This window comes from Lepidochelys kempii, chromosome 1, assembly GCF_965140265.1.
Source record: "Lepidochelys kempii isolate rLepKem1 chromosome 1, rLepKem1.hap2, whole genome shotgun sequence".
Classification (NCBI taxonomy): domain Eukaryota; kingdom Metazoa; phylum Chordata; order Testudines; family Cheloniidae; genus Lepidochelys; species Lepidochelys kempii.
The window spans coordinates 241,265,087-241,284,879 of NC_133256.1; the positions used below are offsets into that span (position 1 = coordinate 241,265,087).

A 19,793-nucleotide genomic window follows, 5' to 3' on the forward strand; every position below is an offset into this window, starting at 1 on the left:
TAAAGCAAGATAGATCTTTTGCCCCCACTACTTCCCTCGGAAGGCTATTCCAAAACTTCACTCCTCTGATGGTTAGAAACCTTTGTCTAATTTCTAATCTAAATTTCCTAGTGGCCAGTTTATATCCATTTGTTCTTGTGTCCACATTGGTACTGAGTTTAAATAATTCCTCTCCCTCTCTGGTATTTATCCCTCTGATATATTTATAGAGAGCAATCATATCTCCCCTCAACCTTCTTTTAGTTAGGCTAAACAAGCCAAGCTCCCTGAGTCTCCTTTCATAAGACAAGTTTTCCATTCCTCGGATCATCCTAGTAGCCCTTCTCTGTACCTGTTCCAGTTTGAATTCATCCTTCTTAAACATGGGAGACCAGAACTGCACACAGTATTCCAGGTGAGGTCTCACCAGTGCCTTATATAACGGTACTAAAACCTCCTTATCCCTACTGGAAATACCTCTCCTGATGCATCCCAAGACGACATTAGCTTTTTTCACAGCCATATCACATTGGCAGCTCATAGTCATCCTATGATCAACCAATACTCCAAGGTCCTTTTCCTCCTCCGTTACTTCTAGTTGATGCGTCCCTAGCTTATAACTAAAATTCTTGTTATTAATCCCTAAATGCATGACCTTACACTTCTCACTATTAAATTTCATCCTATTCCTATTACTCCAGTTTACAAGGTCATCCAGATCCTCCTGTAGGGTATCCCTATCCTTCTCTAAATTAGCAATACCTCCCAGCTTTGTATCATCTGCAAACTTTATTAGCACACTCCCACTTTTTGTGCCCAGGTCAGTAATAAAAAGATTAAATAAGATTGGTCCCAAAACTGATCCTTGAGGAACTCCACTGGTAACCTCCCTCCAACTTGACAGTTCACCTTTCAGTAGGACCCGTTGTAGTCTCCCCTTTAACCAATTCCCTATCCACCTTTCAATTTTCCTATTGATGCCCATCTTATCCAATTTAACTAATAATTCCCCATGTGGCACAGTATCAAACGCCTTACTAAAATCTAAGTAAATTAGATCCACTGCGTTTCCTTTATCTAAAAAATCTGTTACTCTCTCAAAGAAGGAGATCAGGTTGGTTTGGCACGATCTACCTTTTGTAAAACCATGTTGTATTTTGTCCCAGTTACCATTGACTTCAATGTCCTTAACTACCTTCTCCTTCAAAATTTTTTCCAAGACCTTGCATACTACAGATGTCAAACTAACAGGCCTATAATTACTTGGATCACTTTTTTTCCCTTTCTTAAAAATAGGAACTATGTTAGCAATTCTCCAATCATACGGTACAACCCCTGAGTTTACAGATTCATTAAAAATTCTTGCTAATGGGCTTGCAATTTCTTGTGCCAATTCTTTTAATATTCTTGGATGAAGATTATCTGGGCCCCCCGATTTAGTCCCATTAAGCTGTTTGAGTTTCGCTTCTACCTCAGATATGGTGATGTCTACCTCCATATCCTCATTCCCATTTATCATGCTACCATTATCCCTAAGATCCTCTTTAGTCTTATTAAAGACTGAGGCAAAGTATTTGTTTAGATATTGGGCCATGCCTAGATTATCCTTGACCTCCACTCCATCCTCAGTTTTTAGCGGTCCCACTTCTTCTTTCTTTGTTTTCTTCCTATTTATATGACTATAGAACCTTTTTCTATTGGTTTTAATTCCCTTTGCAAGGTCCAACTCTACTTGACTTTTAGCCTGTCTCACTTTATCCCTACATATTCTGACCTCAATAAGGTAGCTTTCCTTACTGATCCCTCCCTTCTTCCACTCCCTATATGCTTTCTGCTTTTTCTTAATTACCTCTCTAAGATGCTTGCTCATCCAGCTTGGTCTACAACTCCTGCCTATGAATTTTTTCCCCTTTCTTGGGATGCAGGCTTCCGATAGCTTCTGCAGCTTTAATTTAAAATAATCCCAGGCCTCCTCTACCTTTAAACCCATAAATTCTTCAGTCCAATCCACTTCCCTAACTAATTTCCTTAATTTTTGAAAGTCAGCCCTTTTGAAATCAAAAACCCTAGTTGCAGATTTATTTTTGTTAATCCTTCCATTCAGTTTGAACTGAATTAGCTCATGATCACTTGAGCCAAGATTATCCCCTACAACCATTTCCTCTATGAGGTCCTCATTACTCACCAAGACCAAATCTAAAATGGCATCCCCTCTAGTCGGTTCAGCAACTACTTGCTGAAGGAATCCATCAGCTATCGCATCTAGGAAAATCTGAGCCCTATTATTATTACTAGCACTCGTCCTCCAGTCTATATCTGGGAAGTTAAAGTCTCCCATGATCACACAGTTTCCATTAGTATTTACTTTATTAAAAACATTAAAAAGGGCTCTATCCATATCCAAATTAGATCCCGGCGGTCTATAGCACACCCCAAGCACTATCCCAGGGGAGGCTCTAATAGTTTTCTTCCCCAATTTAATTGTTGCCCAGACAGACTCAGTCATATCCATTTCATCGCTTCTTATTTCTTTACATTCTATCTCATCATTGATATACAATGCTACTCCACCACGTTTACCTTTATTTCGGTCTTTCCTAAACAGCAAATACCCTTCAATACCTGTAGCCCAGTCATGACTACTATTCCACCAGGTCTCTGTTATACCTATAATATCTGGTTTCACTTCCTGCACCAGTAACTCTAGTTCCTCCATTTTGTTACCTAGGCTCCTTGCATTAGTGTACAAACATCTTAATTTTTGCTGTTTGGCCTCACTCACATTCTGTACCCTATTAGGCACGGTTATTTTACTACCAGTATAACCTATTAGACTTGTATCTACACTGCCCTTCCTCCTACCTACAGCTGTATCCACTCTTACTTCATTTTCTTTCCACTCTATGCTAAATTCTGGCGTGGAGATTACCTGGACATCTCCCAACCATCTCCCCCAAATTCCTAGTTTAAAGCTCTCTTAATCAGTTGTGCCAGCCTCCATCCTAGAAGTCTATTTCCTTCCCTACTCAGATGAAGTCCATCCCGAGAGAACTGTCCTCTATCCATGAATGCCTCCCAATGACCATACATCCCAAAGCCCTCCTTATAGCACCACTGCCTAAGCCATCTATTGATAGTCATAATCTTGTCACACCTTTGTTGCCCTTCTCTAGGAACAGGCAGAATCCCACTAAAGATCACCTGAGCCTCAATTTCCTTAAGCGTCCTCCCCAGCCTAGCATAGTCTCCCTTAATACTTTCCAGCGAGAATCTAGCCGTATCATTTGTTCCCACATGAAGGATAATTAGGGGATTCTTTCCCGCTCCCTTTAGAATCCTTTTCAACCTCAGGTCTACATCCCGTATCTTAGCACCTGGAAGACAGCACACCCTCCTATTTTCTGGATCAGCTCTGGTTACAGGCCTATCTATTCTTCTCAGTAAAGAGTCCCCAATCACATAGACCTGCCTTTTCCTAGTGACGGTGCTATTCTCCAGTCTATCCCCTGTTCCCTCTGGCTGCAAGTTCTTTCCATTCCCATTCTCCCTTGTAATCCTTTTTAACCCATCCTGTATCCTCCTGGGGCTCATATTTGGTGTAATCTCCATTAACTCTTCCCCTTTTCCTATAGGACTAACCGCTCTTCTCTTCTTCCTTGCCCTGTCACCTTCAGTGACTACCTGCTGAGCCCCTTCTTCATTTTCCAACTCTGCAAACCTATTCTGAAGCTCTATTTCTCCTTCACTAGCCCGTCTTTTCCTCTGCCTAGTTCTTTTAGTCACATGCTTCCACTGACCACTTTCCTCACCCAGTCTCCCCTCAGAATTCCCTAGTCCTGCTTCCATCTGCAAGTCTGAGCTTTTCCCTTCAGATACCTCATGTCTTTGCTCCATAATCTGCTCAAACCCCTTCCTAAACTCTACCAGACTTTCCACCTGCATCTCCAAACCTCTGATCTTTTCCTCCATCAGCTCTATCAGACGGCATTTCATGCAGACAAAACTCTTACCAGGTGCCCCCTCCAGGATCATGTACATACCACAGCTCCACATCCAGTCATCTTCATTGTGTCATCTGCTACATGGGTCACTCCCACTGCCACCTCTGAATCTGTCATAGCCTTCCCACCTAAATCCTGTTAATCTGGGAAACACAAACCACACCAAAACACCACCACCCACAGCAAAACCAAACCCCACACAAGCACCACAAGACAAACTCCCCTTTCAAACTCCCCTGTTTACAGCTCTGTTTGCTAGCTCCTGTGCCGCTGCAGCTGTCTGTGCCGCTGCCTGACTGGCTGCTACCTTTATAGGACCCCTAGTCAGTGAAGCCCCGCCCCCTAATCAGGGCTCAGCTTCTCTCCCAGCACGAAGCCCCTACAAGCCTCTACACATACAGATACTACCAATACAAAACCAAACAAACACAAATACCTTCTCCTCCAACAGAACTCCCACTCAAACTCCCGTTTGCTAGCTCCTGTGCCGCTGCAGCTGTCTGTGCCGCTGCCTGACTGGCTGCTACCTTTATAGGACCCCTAGTCAGTGAAGCCCCGCCCCCTAATCAGGGCTCAGCTTCTCTCCCAAAGTCCAAGCCACTGGGAAAGAAGCAATGCTATAGCAAGAGGGGTCATTCCAGCAACTGTCATGGGTGGTAAGAAGGAACTGAGAGGGCACGGTCCAATTTCTTCCTGGCCATGGGTCCCCGATTGGTGGCCATGACAGAGGCTTCAGAGGATACCAAGGGTGGTAGGCACTCAAAGGAGAATGGTGAGGTACATGATGTTACTGTGAAATGTATAAGCCAACTCTGAATCAAAAGATGAATCAGCCTCCTCCGACCAAGTGGAGGACTGTTCCTGGATGTTGGGATTGATGTCAGGAACTTGGAAAAGGTGGCCCTGGAGAGAACACAGCTGACTTCCCTCTGGATAGCACCACATGAAAAGGCACATGCGAGTCCACGGTAGCACATGCTAGGACAAAGCCACCAATAAGGCTACAGTAGCAACTGCCTGTGCTGGGCGAGAAGTCTCTAGCATGGCCAATGAAACTGGTACCAAGAGACTCAGAAGGATCCCTAGCCACTGTATAAGGCTCTGAAGTCAACTGTACTGGGAAAGTCTTAGTGCTGAGACATCAAGGGCAGCACTGTTGCACTAGAAGGAGCCACTTACTGGCCAGTCTCAATGGGCCAGGGCTAGTGCCAACAGTCCTGCCTGAGCAATTGACTGCTTCAGAGAGTGCCTTGGTCTTGAACACACACTACTGTCTTTGTTCACATGCTTGCTGCTGGAATTTGAGCCAGGGGACCTTGATCTCCCGGATATTGAGTCCTTAGACACCATCTTCTGGTGCCTCTTGTTCAGTACCCAGGAGGGAGAATGGCCAGGAGGATCAGCAAGACCAGGAGGAGCACTTCTGATGGATTCCAATGTGTTTGGTACCTACTCTGAGCGGGAAGGCTCCAAGGGTGTGCACAGGACTGCCTCCATCACAGAAACTTAAACCTGGCCTCTTCTTGGTACTTGGTTTAAAACTCCTGCAAATTTGGCATCAATTGTGAATGTGAGTATCCCAAAATCACTTCAGGCAACTGGAGTGTGGGTCATTCACGGGCATAGTTTTTTTTTTGCAAGAATGGCAGGGCTTGAAGCCCGATGATCTAGATATGCGCCAGCACCAGTCACCCAGAAACAGAAACTGAAGTGTTTAAAAAAAAAAAACAACACTTTAAAATGAAACTTACTTTTGTAATTAAAGTACCTAACATTATTGCTACTAATGTACTAAAACAAGTACCAAATATATACAAAACACAAAATGAGGAAAAGACTTGCAATAGCAAGATCACACACTTCAACAACCATTATGGGGTAGTCAGAAGAAATTATGGGGCATTGGGGGGTGCCCTTTATACCATTGTGCAGCAGCACGAGGCAGCAGAGAGCACATGCACTGTCTCAATGGGTTACAGCTGAGGGAAAAATCTCTGACAACAGTGCACATGATATGCACACACACACACCTGAAATGGAATGGACACATGCAATCACTTGAAAAGGAATTGATGCACACAGAACACAGAGCCCTTATGCTCACTATTACACACATACCTATTCATTTATAAAATGCATCCTCTAAAAGCAGACGTGTCTGTCCTACTCAGTTTCTCCAAGGACTACTAGCAAACTCATTCCCTGGAAAAACTGTAGGGTTTGACACTACCCACCTTTCTACCCTATGCTCACCACATACTTCTTTTACTTGTTATTTTCCCCAGCTAGATGCACAGATTGATAAGGCTAGAAGGGACTATGATCATGCAGTCTGATCTCTTGCATAATATATGCAATAGAATTTGATTCATGCACATCTCAAAGTGTAAAAAAGAGGGTTATTGAGGCATGCACTGCAGCTAACAATCTGAGAGAGAAAGGGGAAAAGACCAGCTATATGTTTTCAAAAGGAAAACTGGCTAGCCTGTTAGGAAGCATGGGGAAGGTATTGGGAGACTCCAAAATGGAAAAGAGAGAAATGGCTACAGAGAAAGTTAATACTGGAGAACAAGAGTGGGAAGTGGTGAAAAGGAAGAGTGTGAATGCAAAGATGAGTAGGAAGAGAAAATATTTATTTATACTGCACGTTTCATGCACATTATGGAACATACAATCTGGCATACAACTACATGAAGTTGTGTAAATATATATGCAATCCATTTGTGGTCCTTGGGCTCTCTGATGGGGTGTACCTACCCCGCACCAGCCCTGAAAGGGTTAACTGTTGCAGGCTGAGGAAGCCCTGCCCCTCCGACTCTGGTGGGCATGCTTAGCCTGAAGGCAGAGTATAAAAGGAAGCAGCCCAGCTCAATCTGGGCAGGCTGCTGAAGGGGGAGGATACAGACTCTTACCAGGGAGCGGCTACAGGCCCCAACTATAGAGCCACAGCACACAGAGTTCCAGACAGACACCAGTCTGCCTGATGAGCCCAGAGAAGAGACCACGCTAACAGAAGGGTACACCCCTTGAGGACCCCAGAGACCCAGGGAAACCATTGAGCTTCGCCAAAGGAGAAAGGGTAAGAAGCAGCCCACGGGACTTCAACTTTCCTCCTATGAGTGAACTGGGTAACCAGTCACAGTGTTTTGGGAGTAACCCCACTGACTCAGTGGTAAGCTCCCCTCACCACTGCCAGGGCCCTACACTGGGACTCGGAGGAGCTGGGAGGACCTGTAGTAGCAGGATTGTCAAGTCCCCCTACCCTGGGCACCACACCCCCCTTGGTGGCACCCCGCTACCCCAATGAGCCAATAAGCCGCACTACCCTGAGTGGAAGGGCCACTTTATTGACTCCAGCCATTCGGTTACTTTTCCCTGAACGAAAGGGTCACTCTATTGACTCTAGCCATTGGGCCCCGCCGCCGTGTGGAAGTGCAACTTCATTGACTCCAGTTACTAGGCAATATGACCACATTTTTCAGTAAGGGTCATCAACATAGGACCTAACCGGTTGTGGGACCGCCTCTGACCTTTCTTTTGAACACATGTGACCTGACACCCCATCACAGGTGTACCTACCCCTTGTCACGCTCCTACAAGTTGTCTATGTTGCTCTAAATCCTGCATCACTAGTTTAAAGACCAAACCACAAAACTGCATCTAGCTATAATTCAGGATAAAGGTGTTATTGATGAATCTTTCTGACTGAATCACCTGCTTCACATAAGGTGTTTTGGAATGCAAATATCTAATGTTGTTTTGCACTGTGTGTATCACCAATACCCCTTCAAAAGTTCAGAAAATACTGTGATGGGAAAGAATTCACACCACCATTAAAAGCATCCACTTATCTCCTCATACTGTCCTTATAATACAATGGATTATTGGCTGTAAACTATAAATCACATTCCAGGAAGATGAAAAGCAGACTTCTATCATGCCATGAACTAGTTCTCTAACCTGCCTGATCAATGAAAATCTCAAAGCTTTTTTTCATTAGTAATACTGGACCATGCATTGTATTTGCTGTTATCAGACTTCTCATGCTTTATGCTATCTGAAAGACACCATATTCCATTGAAAAAAATAGGATCCCCCATCTGCCAATGTGGACTCTCTTACCTTCATCTCAATAACAGTTTGTAGAGCTTTTGTCTTGGCTGAGTCAGGGGCATTTTCAAACCGACGATGCATCTCCTATAACAGAAGAACAAGGAGGAAAGAGTGAAAACAATGATATTTCACTCCACTCCACGGATGCCAGGGAAAGTTATCAGAACCTTCTCTCTTTCTAATGCAGCAGAATTCTACCCTTCTACAGCTTTCTGATGTTCCCAGCCCTTCAATCTTCTTTTCACATCATAGACGACAAGCTGCAGTCTAGTGAACAGAACTCTAGCCCAGTTACACAGACACAATAGAAACTTGGTCTTTGACTACCAAAATAAAAATATCCAAAATAAACTGTAAAACAGACGTACTCAAAATCTCTACAACCTTGCTGGTGAGTGAATCCTCTGTTTTTTGAAAGGCAATTGTCTTTACATAGAAGATAGAACGATTAAAGAAGATTAATAAAAACAGCAATCTGGTTTATGTTTAACACGCTGTTGTGAGCATCTGTGTTGATAATGCTCCTTTCCATATTTTCCACCCCCAGAGTAGCAACCACCTAGTTACCTATGATGAAGATCTCCCTACACAGAGGCTGAAAGTAGCTGAAAAAACATGATTGGATGACATTGCTCACAGAGGCTCCTCCAGAGGCTCACAATGTGCAAAGGGGAGGATGACAAATACCTGTGATATTTCTCTAGATATGTAAAGGGCATGCACTCTGGTTGCTAGAGTGTTCCACAGAGCTGCCTAGAGAATACAAATGGCAGCAAGCTGAACTGCTCTACATCGCTTTATAAGTTGCTATAGGATACAAATAGGTAGCAGGAGAAAAAACAGATCTGTTATAGTGTATCTATCTGTCCCTCTTCTCTGTATTCATCTTCAAAAATGAACAGCAGGTCCTTAGATGTTACATGTATGTATCACCCTCATGTCACACACTATGATATTAAATACGAGAGAAATGTAGGCAACCAAAACAATGCCATACCCAAAGTTCACTGTGCTGCAGTGTACACAAATCTAAATTGTTACTGTAATTTACCTAATAAATAAATACTTGTATAAGCCTTAAAGTCATGAACATTTCCCAGCCCAGACAAAAAGTAATATTCACTCAGCCTTTCCATAAAAATGGTAATGAAAAAGATTGTATTTTATTTGCTAGTCAAAAAGGTTCCTTGCCTTCATATAAACAAGCAAGCAGAATTTGCAAAGCTGATTTATATAGTGCTTTCAAAAGATATGCAAAGATTATTTAAAACTCTGTCAGGTAGGTAGGTCTTATATTGCTGATAGGGTAACTGAGGCAGAATGGTGAACTGATTTGACAAAGACCACAATGGGAGCCTGTGTCAGAGCAAGATTTAGCAATCTGGAATTTATGTCTCAATCTCTAGACCAGTGGTTCTCAACTCTGGTCCCCCGCTTGTTCAGGGAAAGCCCCTGGCGGGCCAGGCCCGTTTGTTTATCTGCCGTGTCCGCAGGTTTGGCCAATCGCGGCTCCCTAACTGAATTTTCCCTAACTGCCTCTGGCACACAACTTACATGAGTCTGTTTCCTGTATTATTGTTATGAGGAAATGCAGTAACTTGTTACAAAAGAAAAAAAATCTTTCCAAGATGTTCAATGAAAGAGGGAGACCTGGAAGAGCCAAGGGCAAATACAGAGACTCTGCCAAATAATTGTATTGTACAGAATGTTATTTTTATTCCAGTAGTACCCACTATGTGCTAGGTACTTTCCAAATATGCAAAGATGGTCCCTGCCCCAAGAATATAAAAACTGGAATAAAGACAACAATGACTAAATGGCAGAAAACAAATAACGCACCATAAAAGCAGCTTCTTTGAGGGGATGCCGATAGCAATCTTTATCTTTAAATCTTGCAACCTTTATTTGAGAATTTCTAACACCTACATTATTTGCAATAGGACTTCATTCTTTAGCAGAGGAAAAATTCCCACCAGCATAGAGAAGCCTTTTGCTTAGCCTATAAAATTCCACTCTGATTTTGTTGAGCTATAAGGTGTTGAAAATCACCATTTCCCATCTCTGGAGTGTAGTATTAATGTTTAATTTTGCTCCCCTGCCCCAGCTACAGCATTGCCTGCACTGAGACCCCCCAGGAGCAGAGACTCAATCTAGATGCTGCTGTTGCAGCAGTGGACCAACAGAGACAGACAGGCTGGGCTCCAAGACACCACAGTGGCCAGGAGCACCATCTCTACCCTCCCCCCGCAGGGGTGTGGCAAGAAACCATAGATCAGAGAAAAGGCAAATAATAAATTAATAATAGGGAACCAGGAGAGCATAAGTTCTAAACTTCACTTCTGGTGACTTTTGTTAATTCTGTACCCTTTCACGTCCTTTATTAAGCAATCACTAAGAGGTTATATAGTTAAGGGAAGAGAACTCAGCTCTTTAATATATCAAACCCAAATACCATGGTCTTAGCCACATTGACTCACGGAAACAGTCTGCCCTATCTTTGTCCTTGGATATGCTGTCTGTTAAAAGGGAACACTGATACACTGATCACATACTATTTCCTACGAATAGTTCACAGAGGATAATTATAGGTTTCAGAGCAGCAGCCGTGTTAGTCTGTATCCGCAAAAAGAAAAGGAGTACTTATGGCACCTTAGAGACTAACACATTTGTTTGAGCATAAGCTTTCATGAACTACAGCTCACTTCATCGGATGCATTCTGTGGAAAATACAGTGGGGAGATTTATATACACAGAGAACATGAAACAATGGGCATTACCATACACACTGTAACAAGAGTGATAAGGTAAGGTGAGCTATTACCAGCAGGGGGGGACGGGGGGGGGACCTTTTGTAGTGATAATCAAGGTCGGCCATTTCCAGCAGTTGACAAGAACGTCTGAGGAACGGGGGGGGGGGGGGGGGGATAAACATGGGGAAATAGTTTTACTTTGTGTAATGACCCATCCACTCCCAGTCTTTATTCAAGCCTAAGTTAATTGTATCCAGTTTGCAAATTAATTCTATTTCAGCAGTCTCTCCTTGGAGTCTGTTTTTGAAGTTTTTTTTGTTGAAGAATTGCCACTTTTAGGTCTGTAATCGAGTGACCAAAGAGATTGAAGTGTTCTCCGACTGGTTTGTGAATGTTATAATTCTTGACGTCTGATTTGTGTCCATTTATTCTTTTACATAGACACTGTCCAGTTTGACCAATGTACATGGCAGAGGGGCACTGCTGGCACATGATGGCATATATCACACTGGTAGATGTGCAGGTGAATGAGCCTCTGATAGTGTGGCTGATATGATTAGGCCCTATGATGGTGTCCCCTGAATAGATACGTGGACACAGTTGGCAACGGGCTTTGTTGCAAGGATAGGTTCCTGGCTTACTGGTTCTGTTGTGTGACGTGTGGTTGTATTTGCTTCATATTGGGGGGCTGTCTGTAAGCAAGGACTGGCCTGTCTCCCAAGATCTGTAAGAGTGATGGGTCGTCCTTCAGGATAGGTTGTAGATCCTCGATGATGCGTTGGAGAGGTTTTAGTTGGGGGCTGAAGGTGACAGCTAGTGGCGTTCTGTTATTTTCTTTGTTGGGCCTGTCCTGTAGTAGGTGACTTCTGGGTACTCTTCTGGCTCTGTCAATCTGTTTCTTCACTTCAGCAGGTGGGTATTGTAGTTGTAAGAATGCTTGATAGAGATCTTCTAGGAGTTTGTCTCTGTCTGAGGGGTTGGAGCAAATGTGGTTGTATCGTAGAGCTTGGCTGTAGACAATGGATTGTGTGGTGTGGTCTGGATGAAAGCTGGAGGCATGTAGGTAGGAATAGCGGTCAGTAGGTTTCCGGTATAGGGTGGTGTTTATGTGACCATCGCTTATTAGCACCATAGTGTCCAGGAAGTGGATCTCTTGTGTGGACTGGTCCAGGCTGAGGTTGATGGTGGGATGGAAATTGTTGAAATCATGGTGGAATTCCTCAAGGGCTTCTTTTCCATGGATCCAGATGATGAAGATGTCATCAATGTAGCGCAAGTAGAGTAGGGGCATTAGGGGACGAGAGCTGAGGAAGCGTTGTTCTAAGTCAGCCATAAAAATGTTGGCATATTGTGGGGCCATGCGGTAATAGCTCACCTTACGTGATCACTCTCGTTACAGTGTGTATGGTAACACCCATTGTTTCATGTTCTCTGTGTATATAAATCTCCCCACTGTATTTTCCACGGAATGCATCCGATGAAGTGAGCTGTAGCTCACGAAAGCTTATGCTCAAATAAATTTGTTAGTCTCTAAGGTGCCACAAGTACTCCTTTTCTTTTTAGAGGATAATTATGTTAGCCAGCAGGAGAAGGCTAAGTCCTGTAGCTCAAATGGTAGAAGTATGTCCTGCAGTGTTGAAGATTCATGGTTTACACCCCACTGATAATACTAGGAAGTTGGAATTTACTATTAAGGGAGAGGAGTGCCACACAGGAGAAATCTGTTCTTACCCTGCTTCTACCACTGATTTTTTATAGGACACTGGGCAACTCACAAGCCAAAATTTTGGTTGGTGGCCACTAATTACATGTTCCTTATTTTCTGGTTGTCCAGTCTGAGACACCTGAGGCCTAACTTGCAAAGTGCTGAGCACTCACAACTCAAAATGAAGTCAATGGAAGCTCTTAATGCTCAGCACGTCTGCTAGTAAGGCAGTATAGTCTGGTGGAATGAGTCCACGACTGGAAGTCTTGAATTTTAATTCTGGCTCTGCCATTTGCACTGTGTGCCATCAGGCTACTCACTTTGTATTTGTCTTAGTCTCCTCATCTATAAAATGGGGATAATGTTCTCATCTTTCACAGGCATTATGAAGATAAATTCATTAAATATTTGTGATGCACTCAGACGCTACAGTGGACAAGCACCACAAAACATCAATGTAAATGTATAATTTCATATACGATCAGAGTTGGATGGTGACCAGTAAACAAGACATAGGACCACACACTGAGATGAAGACAGAAAGAAATATTGAACAGATGCCTCATACCCAAGTACCATCCATCTTGATAAACGAATGGGGCAGAGACATCCTGTGGGGAAAAAAACAGTATGTGATCATGTAATTAGACACTATATCATAATGGATATGCACAAGAGGGGGACAAATTAAGGTTGAAGAGCATAGGACTGGAAGGGACTTCCTCAAACAAAGTAATCACATCATATAATCCTGTACATAAAATTTATCAAGCTTCATCTTAAAATGATAGTTAGGTTGTTTGCCCCCACTACTCCTAGGGGAAAACTGTTCCAGACCCTCACTCCTCTGAGGGATAGAAACCTTCTTCTAATTTCCAGCCTAAATTTAGTCATGTCCAGTTTATATCTATTTGTGTCAACTTTGTCCTTTATCTTAAATAGCTCTTTTCCTTCCATGGTATTTACCCGTGATGTATTTAGAGAGAGCAATCACAGCCTCTCTTAGCCTTCATGCTGCTAAGGCTAAACACAAGCCAAGCTCTCTTAGTCTCCTCTCCTAAAACAGGCTCTCCACTCCCCTTATTCTGGTACCCCTTCTCTGTACCTGTTCCAGTTTGATTTCATCCTTACCCACCTAACAATTCCTGTATTAATCCCTATCTTGTCCACCTTCTCTAATAATTTCCCATGAGGTACCATGTCAGATGCTTTACTGAAGTCCAGACAGATTAGAGCTAGGTGAGATGTGTACATCTCAGAGCCTCACAAGGCTCAAAGGACTTGTTTATACAGGGACACTCAGGAAAGTTCCGGTAAATCAAGTAAAGCTATAAAGTCCCTGTGCATAAGTAAGCATGGTAAACCCCCTTGTGGATGCTCTCATTCCTGAGTAAAATGGCTGTAGTTCCTGATGCACTAAGTCTACAGCTCAGTGACCCACTGTGTCATTGTACTATATGTACCTACTAAAATCAAACAGAATGTCTTTTTACTAATTCCTAATAATATTCTAACAAATGGTAACTCCACAAACTAAAAATAAATTTAAGAAAACTGTGTTCTGAATGGAACACACATTGTACTGAGGTTTTCCATACAATGATTTATGCAAAATCAGATAGATGGGACTATTGGGTTCATCTAGTCTGACCTCCTGCATAACAGAGTCCATAGAATTAATTACTGCTTCAAGTCCAGTAATTGTGGTTGAGCTAGAGCATATATCTTTTAGAAAAAAAATAGGGCTGTTGCTTAATCCCAGTTAACTCACGCGATTAACTCAAAAAAATTAATAGTGATTAATCACACCGTTAAACAGAATACCAATTGAAATTTATTAAATATTTGGATGTTTTTCCTCAGACAAAAAGACAGTTACCTCTTCCGTAACTGGTGTTCTTCGAGATGTGTTGTTCATGACCATTCCACAGTAGGTGTGCATGCTCATCATGTGCATCGGTGCCAGAAATTTTTCCCTTAGCAGTACCCATAGGGGAGCGCCCCTAGCGACCCCTGGAGTGGCGCCATCATGGCGCAGTAAAAGGGGCGCTGCATGCTCCCCCCCACCTGCGGTTCCTTCTTGCTGGAAAACTCTGACAGTGGGGAAGGAGGACAGGATGTGGAATGGACATGAGCAACACATCTCAAAGAAACACCAGTTACGGAAAAGGTAACTGTCTTTTCTTCTTCGAGTGATTGCTCATGTGCATTCCATAGTAGGTGATTCCCAAGCTATACCTGTTGGAGGTGGGTAGGAGTTCACAGAAAACTCAGGACGGAGCACTGCCTGCCAAACCTGGCATCCTCCCTGGTCTGGGAGACGATCTCATAATGTGAGGTGAACATGTGCACCGATGACCATGTTGCAGCTCTACAAATATCCTGTATAGAGACGTGAGCTAGAAAAGAAAGGTGAACAATAAAGCTTGCGCCCTTGTTGAGTGCGCTCTTACAACTGGTGGCGGGGGAACTCCTGCCAGGTCGTAACAAGTATGGATACATGAAGTAATCCACCTGAAGAGCCGCTGAGTGGAGACTGGCCGACCCTTCATCCGTGGCAATAAACAGCTATGTAGACTTTCTGAATGGTCTTGTCCGTTCCAGGTAAAAACCCAGGGCCCGTCTCACATCTAGCATGTGAAGATGGCACTCATCACTAGATGCGTGTGGCTCTGGACAGAGTAGGGGAAGGAAAATGTCCTGGCTCATGTGATAGGCTGAGAACACCTTGGGGAGGAACGACGGGTGTGGGCGGAGCTGGACCTTATCTCTGTGAAACACCGTATATGGGGGTCAGGGCCCGGAGCTCCGAGACCCTCCTAGAATACATGATTGCCACAAGAAATGCTACTTTCCATGAAAGGTGGGACCAGAAGCATGTAGCAAGCAGCTCAAATGGAGGCCCTGTCAGCCTGGCCAGAACCAAGTTCAGGTCCCACTGTGGAACAAGGGGCCTAACATAAGGAAAAAAGCGCTTCAAGTCCTTAAGGAATTGACCGGTCATGGCATGAAAAAATACTGTGTGGCCTTGCACAGGCGGTGAAAGGCCGATATGGCTGCAAGATGCACTTTGTCAGACAAGGGTGCTAGACCCTGGGCTCTGAGATGAAGGGGTAATCCAGTATTAGCTGGAGTGGAGCAGCCACCGGTGAGATGCTGCGATCAGCAGCCCATCAAGAGAACCCTGACCATTTTGCCAGGTAGGCCTGATGCGTGGAGGGCCTCCTTCTTTCCAGAAGGACTCGCTAGACGCCCTCCAAGCAGGTCCTTTCCTCTTGGTCTAACCATTGAGTAACCATGCCATGACGTCGAGGGCTGCAAGGTTGGGGTGGAGGAGGTGACCTTGTTCCTGAGAGGAGGTCTGGGTGAGTTGGCAGTGGCCGTGGGCATGGGGGGCGGGGGGGGAGAAGGGGGCGTGCAACGGACAGGTCCATCAGAGTCCCATGCCAGTGTTGTCTGGGTCATGCCAGGGCAATCATGAGGATGTGAGCCTTGTTTGCCTTTTTTCCCAGGATCTTGCTGATCAACAGAATTGGCGGAAAGGCATATAGCAGCTGGCCCAACCAAGACAGAAGGAAGACGTCGGAAATCGTGCCCTTGCCCAGGCCCCTCCTGGGACAAAACCTGGTCACAAAGAGGTCCACTTGGGGAGTGCCCCACGTTTGGAAGATCATGTGAGCCACCCCCGGGTGCAGCGACCACTCATGCTGGGAGGAGAAGTCCCCCCTCAGGGGATTCGCTCGAGAATTCCGGATGTCCAGTAAGTGGTGGGCTTCCAAGTTGATATTGTGAGCAATGCAGAAGTCCCACAGCCGAAGGGCTTCCTGGCAGAGGGCTGTGGAGCGGGCTTCACCTTGCCTCTTGATGTAGAGAATCAAGGCTGTGTTGTCCGTGAGAACTTTGATTACCCTGCCTGCAACACACAAGCGAAAAGCCACACAGGCCAGATGGACTGCTCAGAGCTCTTTGACATTTATGTGCAGGCCTAGTTCCTGCACAGACCACAAGCCTTGAGTCTGGAGGCAGGGGTGAAAGTAACTTAAAGGACTTACCTGTACACCTGAGTCCTGAGCGGCGGCATGGCCTCAACCAGAAGAGGCGGGGACTTTAAAGATTTAAAGGCCCCGGGGCTCCTGGCTGCGGCTGGCAGCCCCAGGGCCTTTAAATCACCCCTGGAGTTCCAGCTGCAGAGGCAGCTGGGAGCCTCGGGGCTCAGGGGTGATTTAAAGGGCCCAGGGCTCCAGCCACTGCTACCACAGCAGAGCCCTGGGTCCTTTAAATCGCTGTCCAAGCCCAGCTGCCAGAGCCCCGGGGTAGCGGCGGCAGGGCTCGGGCCGTGATTTAAAGGGCCTGGGGCTCCCGGCAGTGGCCGGAGCCCCAGGCCCTTTAAATCACCGCTGGAGCCCTGCCACCGCTACCCCAGGTCTCCAGCAGCGGTGCTTGGGAGGTGATTTAAAGGGCCCAGGGCTCCAGCCACTGCAGGGAGCCTTGGGCCCTTTAAATCGCCAGCCTGGGGAAGCCAGTCCAGTACGTCGTACCAGACTGGACCAGCTTACTTTTACCTCTGTCTGGAGGTCTCCCACATGGGCTCCCCACCCCAAGTCTGATGCATCGGACACCAATTCTATGGTTGGGGAGCACCTCCTGAATGGGACCCCTCGGAGCACGTTCTCCGGAGTGGTCCTCCAACAGAGGGAGGCTAGTACAGCGTTGGGCACAATGAGGACTTTGTCCAGCCTGTCTCTGGACTGGGAGAACGCTGAGGCCAGCCAGAGCTGAAGGGGTCGCATTCTGAGTCTGGCATAGCATACCACATATGTGCATGCTGCCATGTGACCCAGGAGCTGGAGGCACGCCCTGGCAGTTGTCACAGGAAACCTCGTGATCTCCAGATGAGATCCCTCAAGGTTTCGAAACTGTCTAGCGGAGGGGAGCTCTGGCTGATGTTGCATCAAGAATTGTGCCAATGAGCTCTATTCATTGTACCAGTACTAATGTAGATTTTATGTTGTTTACCAACAGCCTCAGTCTGGTGATTGTGGACAGGAGAAGTGTTACATGGTCCTGTACCTGCGATCTGGAGCTGCCTTTGACCAACCAGTCTTTGAGATAGGGGAAGATCTGGACCCACCCCCGACTTCTGAGGTAGGCCGCCACCAAAGACATACACTTTGTGAAGACTCTGGGTGCCGCTAAGAGGCCAAACGGGAGGACGGTGAACTGGTAGTGTTCCTGTCCTACTGTGAAGCAGAGGAAATGCCTGTGGCCCCCAAATATGTGAATGTGGAAGTACGCGTCTTGGAGATTGAGGGCAGCATACCAGTCTCTGGGATCCAGGGAGGGAATAATGGAGGCCAGGGAGACCATGCAGAACTTGACTTTTACCATGTACCTGAGGCCCCCTTTGGCCTTCAGGATAAGGAAATAGCAGGAGTACCACCTTTTGTACCTGAACTCCGCAGGCATCACCTCCACCGCTCCCCGGTGAAGGAGCCACCTCACCTCTTCCTCGACTAGGCTCTCGTGAGAGGGGTTCCTGAAGAGGGATGGGTAGGTGGGGTAGGCAGAAATTGGAGTGTATAGCCCTGGGAGATGGTATTGAGGACCCAGCGGTCTGAGATCGGCAGAGACCACTGTGGGAGGAATGTGTAAAGACGGTTGGAGAAGGGTAGGGTGGGCGGATTCCTGGTGCAGACTGGTAAGTCATCCCTGGGCGTCCCATCAAAATGGGTGCTTACCCGCCTGCTTGCTCTTAGAGGGGCCAGGCTGGAGGGCGGACTGAGACTGCCACTGTGGACATTTCCTATAGATTCTAGATTTCCTGTAAGAAGGTTCATGCCAGGAGTGGGTATCTTGGCTGGGGGCCTGCTGAGGCTTGAATTTGGTCCTGGCCGGGGCCAGGACATAGGGGCCAAGAGTCGTTAAGGTTGTGTGGGAGTCCTTCAGACCATGTATCTTCAGGTCCGTTTGTTCTGCAAACAGGGCCTTGCCATCAAACGGCAGGTCCTGTAAGGAGTTCTGTGCCTCACTGGACAATCCGGACAGCAGGAGCCATGATGTTCTCCTCATGGACACTGCAGAGGCCATGGTTCTTGCTGCTGTGTCCACTGTGTCCGACGCTGCCTGAAGGGCTGCTCTGGCAGCCGCGGTGCCCTCCTCCACCAGGGCCTTATACTCCTTCCTATCACATTCCTGGAGGGAGTATGTAAACGTTGGCACTGAGCTCCATAAGTTAAAATCATATCTGCCCAGAAGGTCTTGGTGGTTTGCCACCCTCAGTTGAAAGCTTGAAGAATAAAGCTTCCTACCAAACAAGTCTAGCCTCCTCGAGTCCTTATTCTTAGGGGTGGGAGTGGGCTGGCCTTGGCACTCCACTGACCCCCTCCTGGGGGGCTGAGAGAGGGAGGCTGATGGTCTGAGGCCTTGGCTACCAAGCGAGCCACCTGCGGGGTCTGCGTCGGGGCCTGTGGGGTCCACTGGTACTAGGCCGCTGGCCAGGAAGCCTGGTGCCATTGCACGTGTTGCGGCACCGTTGGAGCAGGCTGCCCCGCCAGATTCATCTGTTCCGCTGGCTGCCGGCTCTGAGGGGCGGCTGGGTTGATGCACGAATGACCGCTATCCAAGGATGGGGATGAGTAGCGGTGCCAGGCCTGAGACCACGAGTCCCGTGTAAAGGAGCGGGAGTACCATCTGTAGTAGCTGCTCTGCGAATGGTGCCGTTGGGTGGATCTGCTGTAGCTGGTTGCCAGCAATCTATGCCTGGGGCTGCGGGAGCAGTGCCATGCCAAGGACCTCAACTGGGACGAAAACCGCAAGCGGCATTGACATTGGAACCGCAAGGGGCTACAGCAGCTTCTCGGAGTTGGCGACCTCCGGTGCCATCGGTCCCGGAGGTACGTGCTCTGACCTTGAGGCCTGCGCTCCCTAGATGCGGAGTGGTGCCTCAAGTCCCTGTTGCTCGACACCCAGTCAGCCAATTGGGTGGGGGTAGGCGGAGACCAGTGTGGGCTGCGAGCGGGGTGGTCACTCAGCGAAGAGCAGCATCTGGATCCTTTCCGCGACCATGAGCGGTACAGACCAGGTGACGACTGCAGTGGTCCGAGCGCCAGTTTGCCTCTGGACTGGGGAGCTGCTGGGGTCGGTGCAGCTGGTACCGAAACAGACATTACGTCTTGAGCTGCCTGCAGGGCCTCCGGTGTGGAGGGTACCTGTATGTGGCCACTGGCGTCCAGAGGCCAGTTCAGA

At 46.5% G+C, this 19,793-nt stretch overlaps 1 protein-coding gene across 18 annotated transcripts in view; it reads right to left on the bottom strand.

Annotated features, from left to right (window-relative positions):
* Window positions 1–19,793, bottom strand: part of ERC1 (ELKS/RAB6-interacting/CAST family member 1) — a 546,952-nt gene that overhangs the window by 403,070 nt on the left and 124,089 nt on the right. For all 18 annotated transcript variants that reach the window (XR_012155892.1, XR_012155894.1, XM_073320595.1 and 15 more), the window contains one exon: window positions 8,103–8,177. Coding sequence is in view for 16 of the 18 variants with exons in the window: in XM_073320595.1 (XP_073176696.1) it covers window positions 8,103–8,177 (75 nt within the window). In the remaining 2 variants the exon portion in view is untranslated. The remainder of the gene's footprint in view (window positions 1–8,102; window positions 8,178–19,793) is intronic.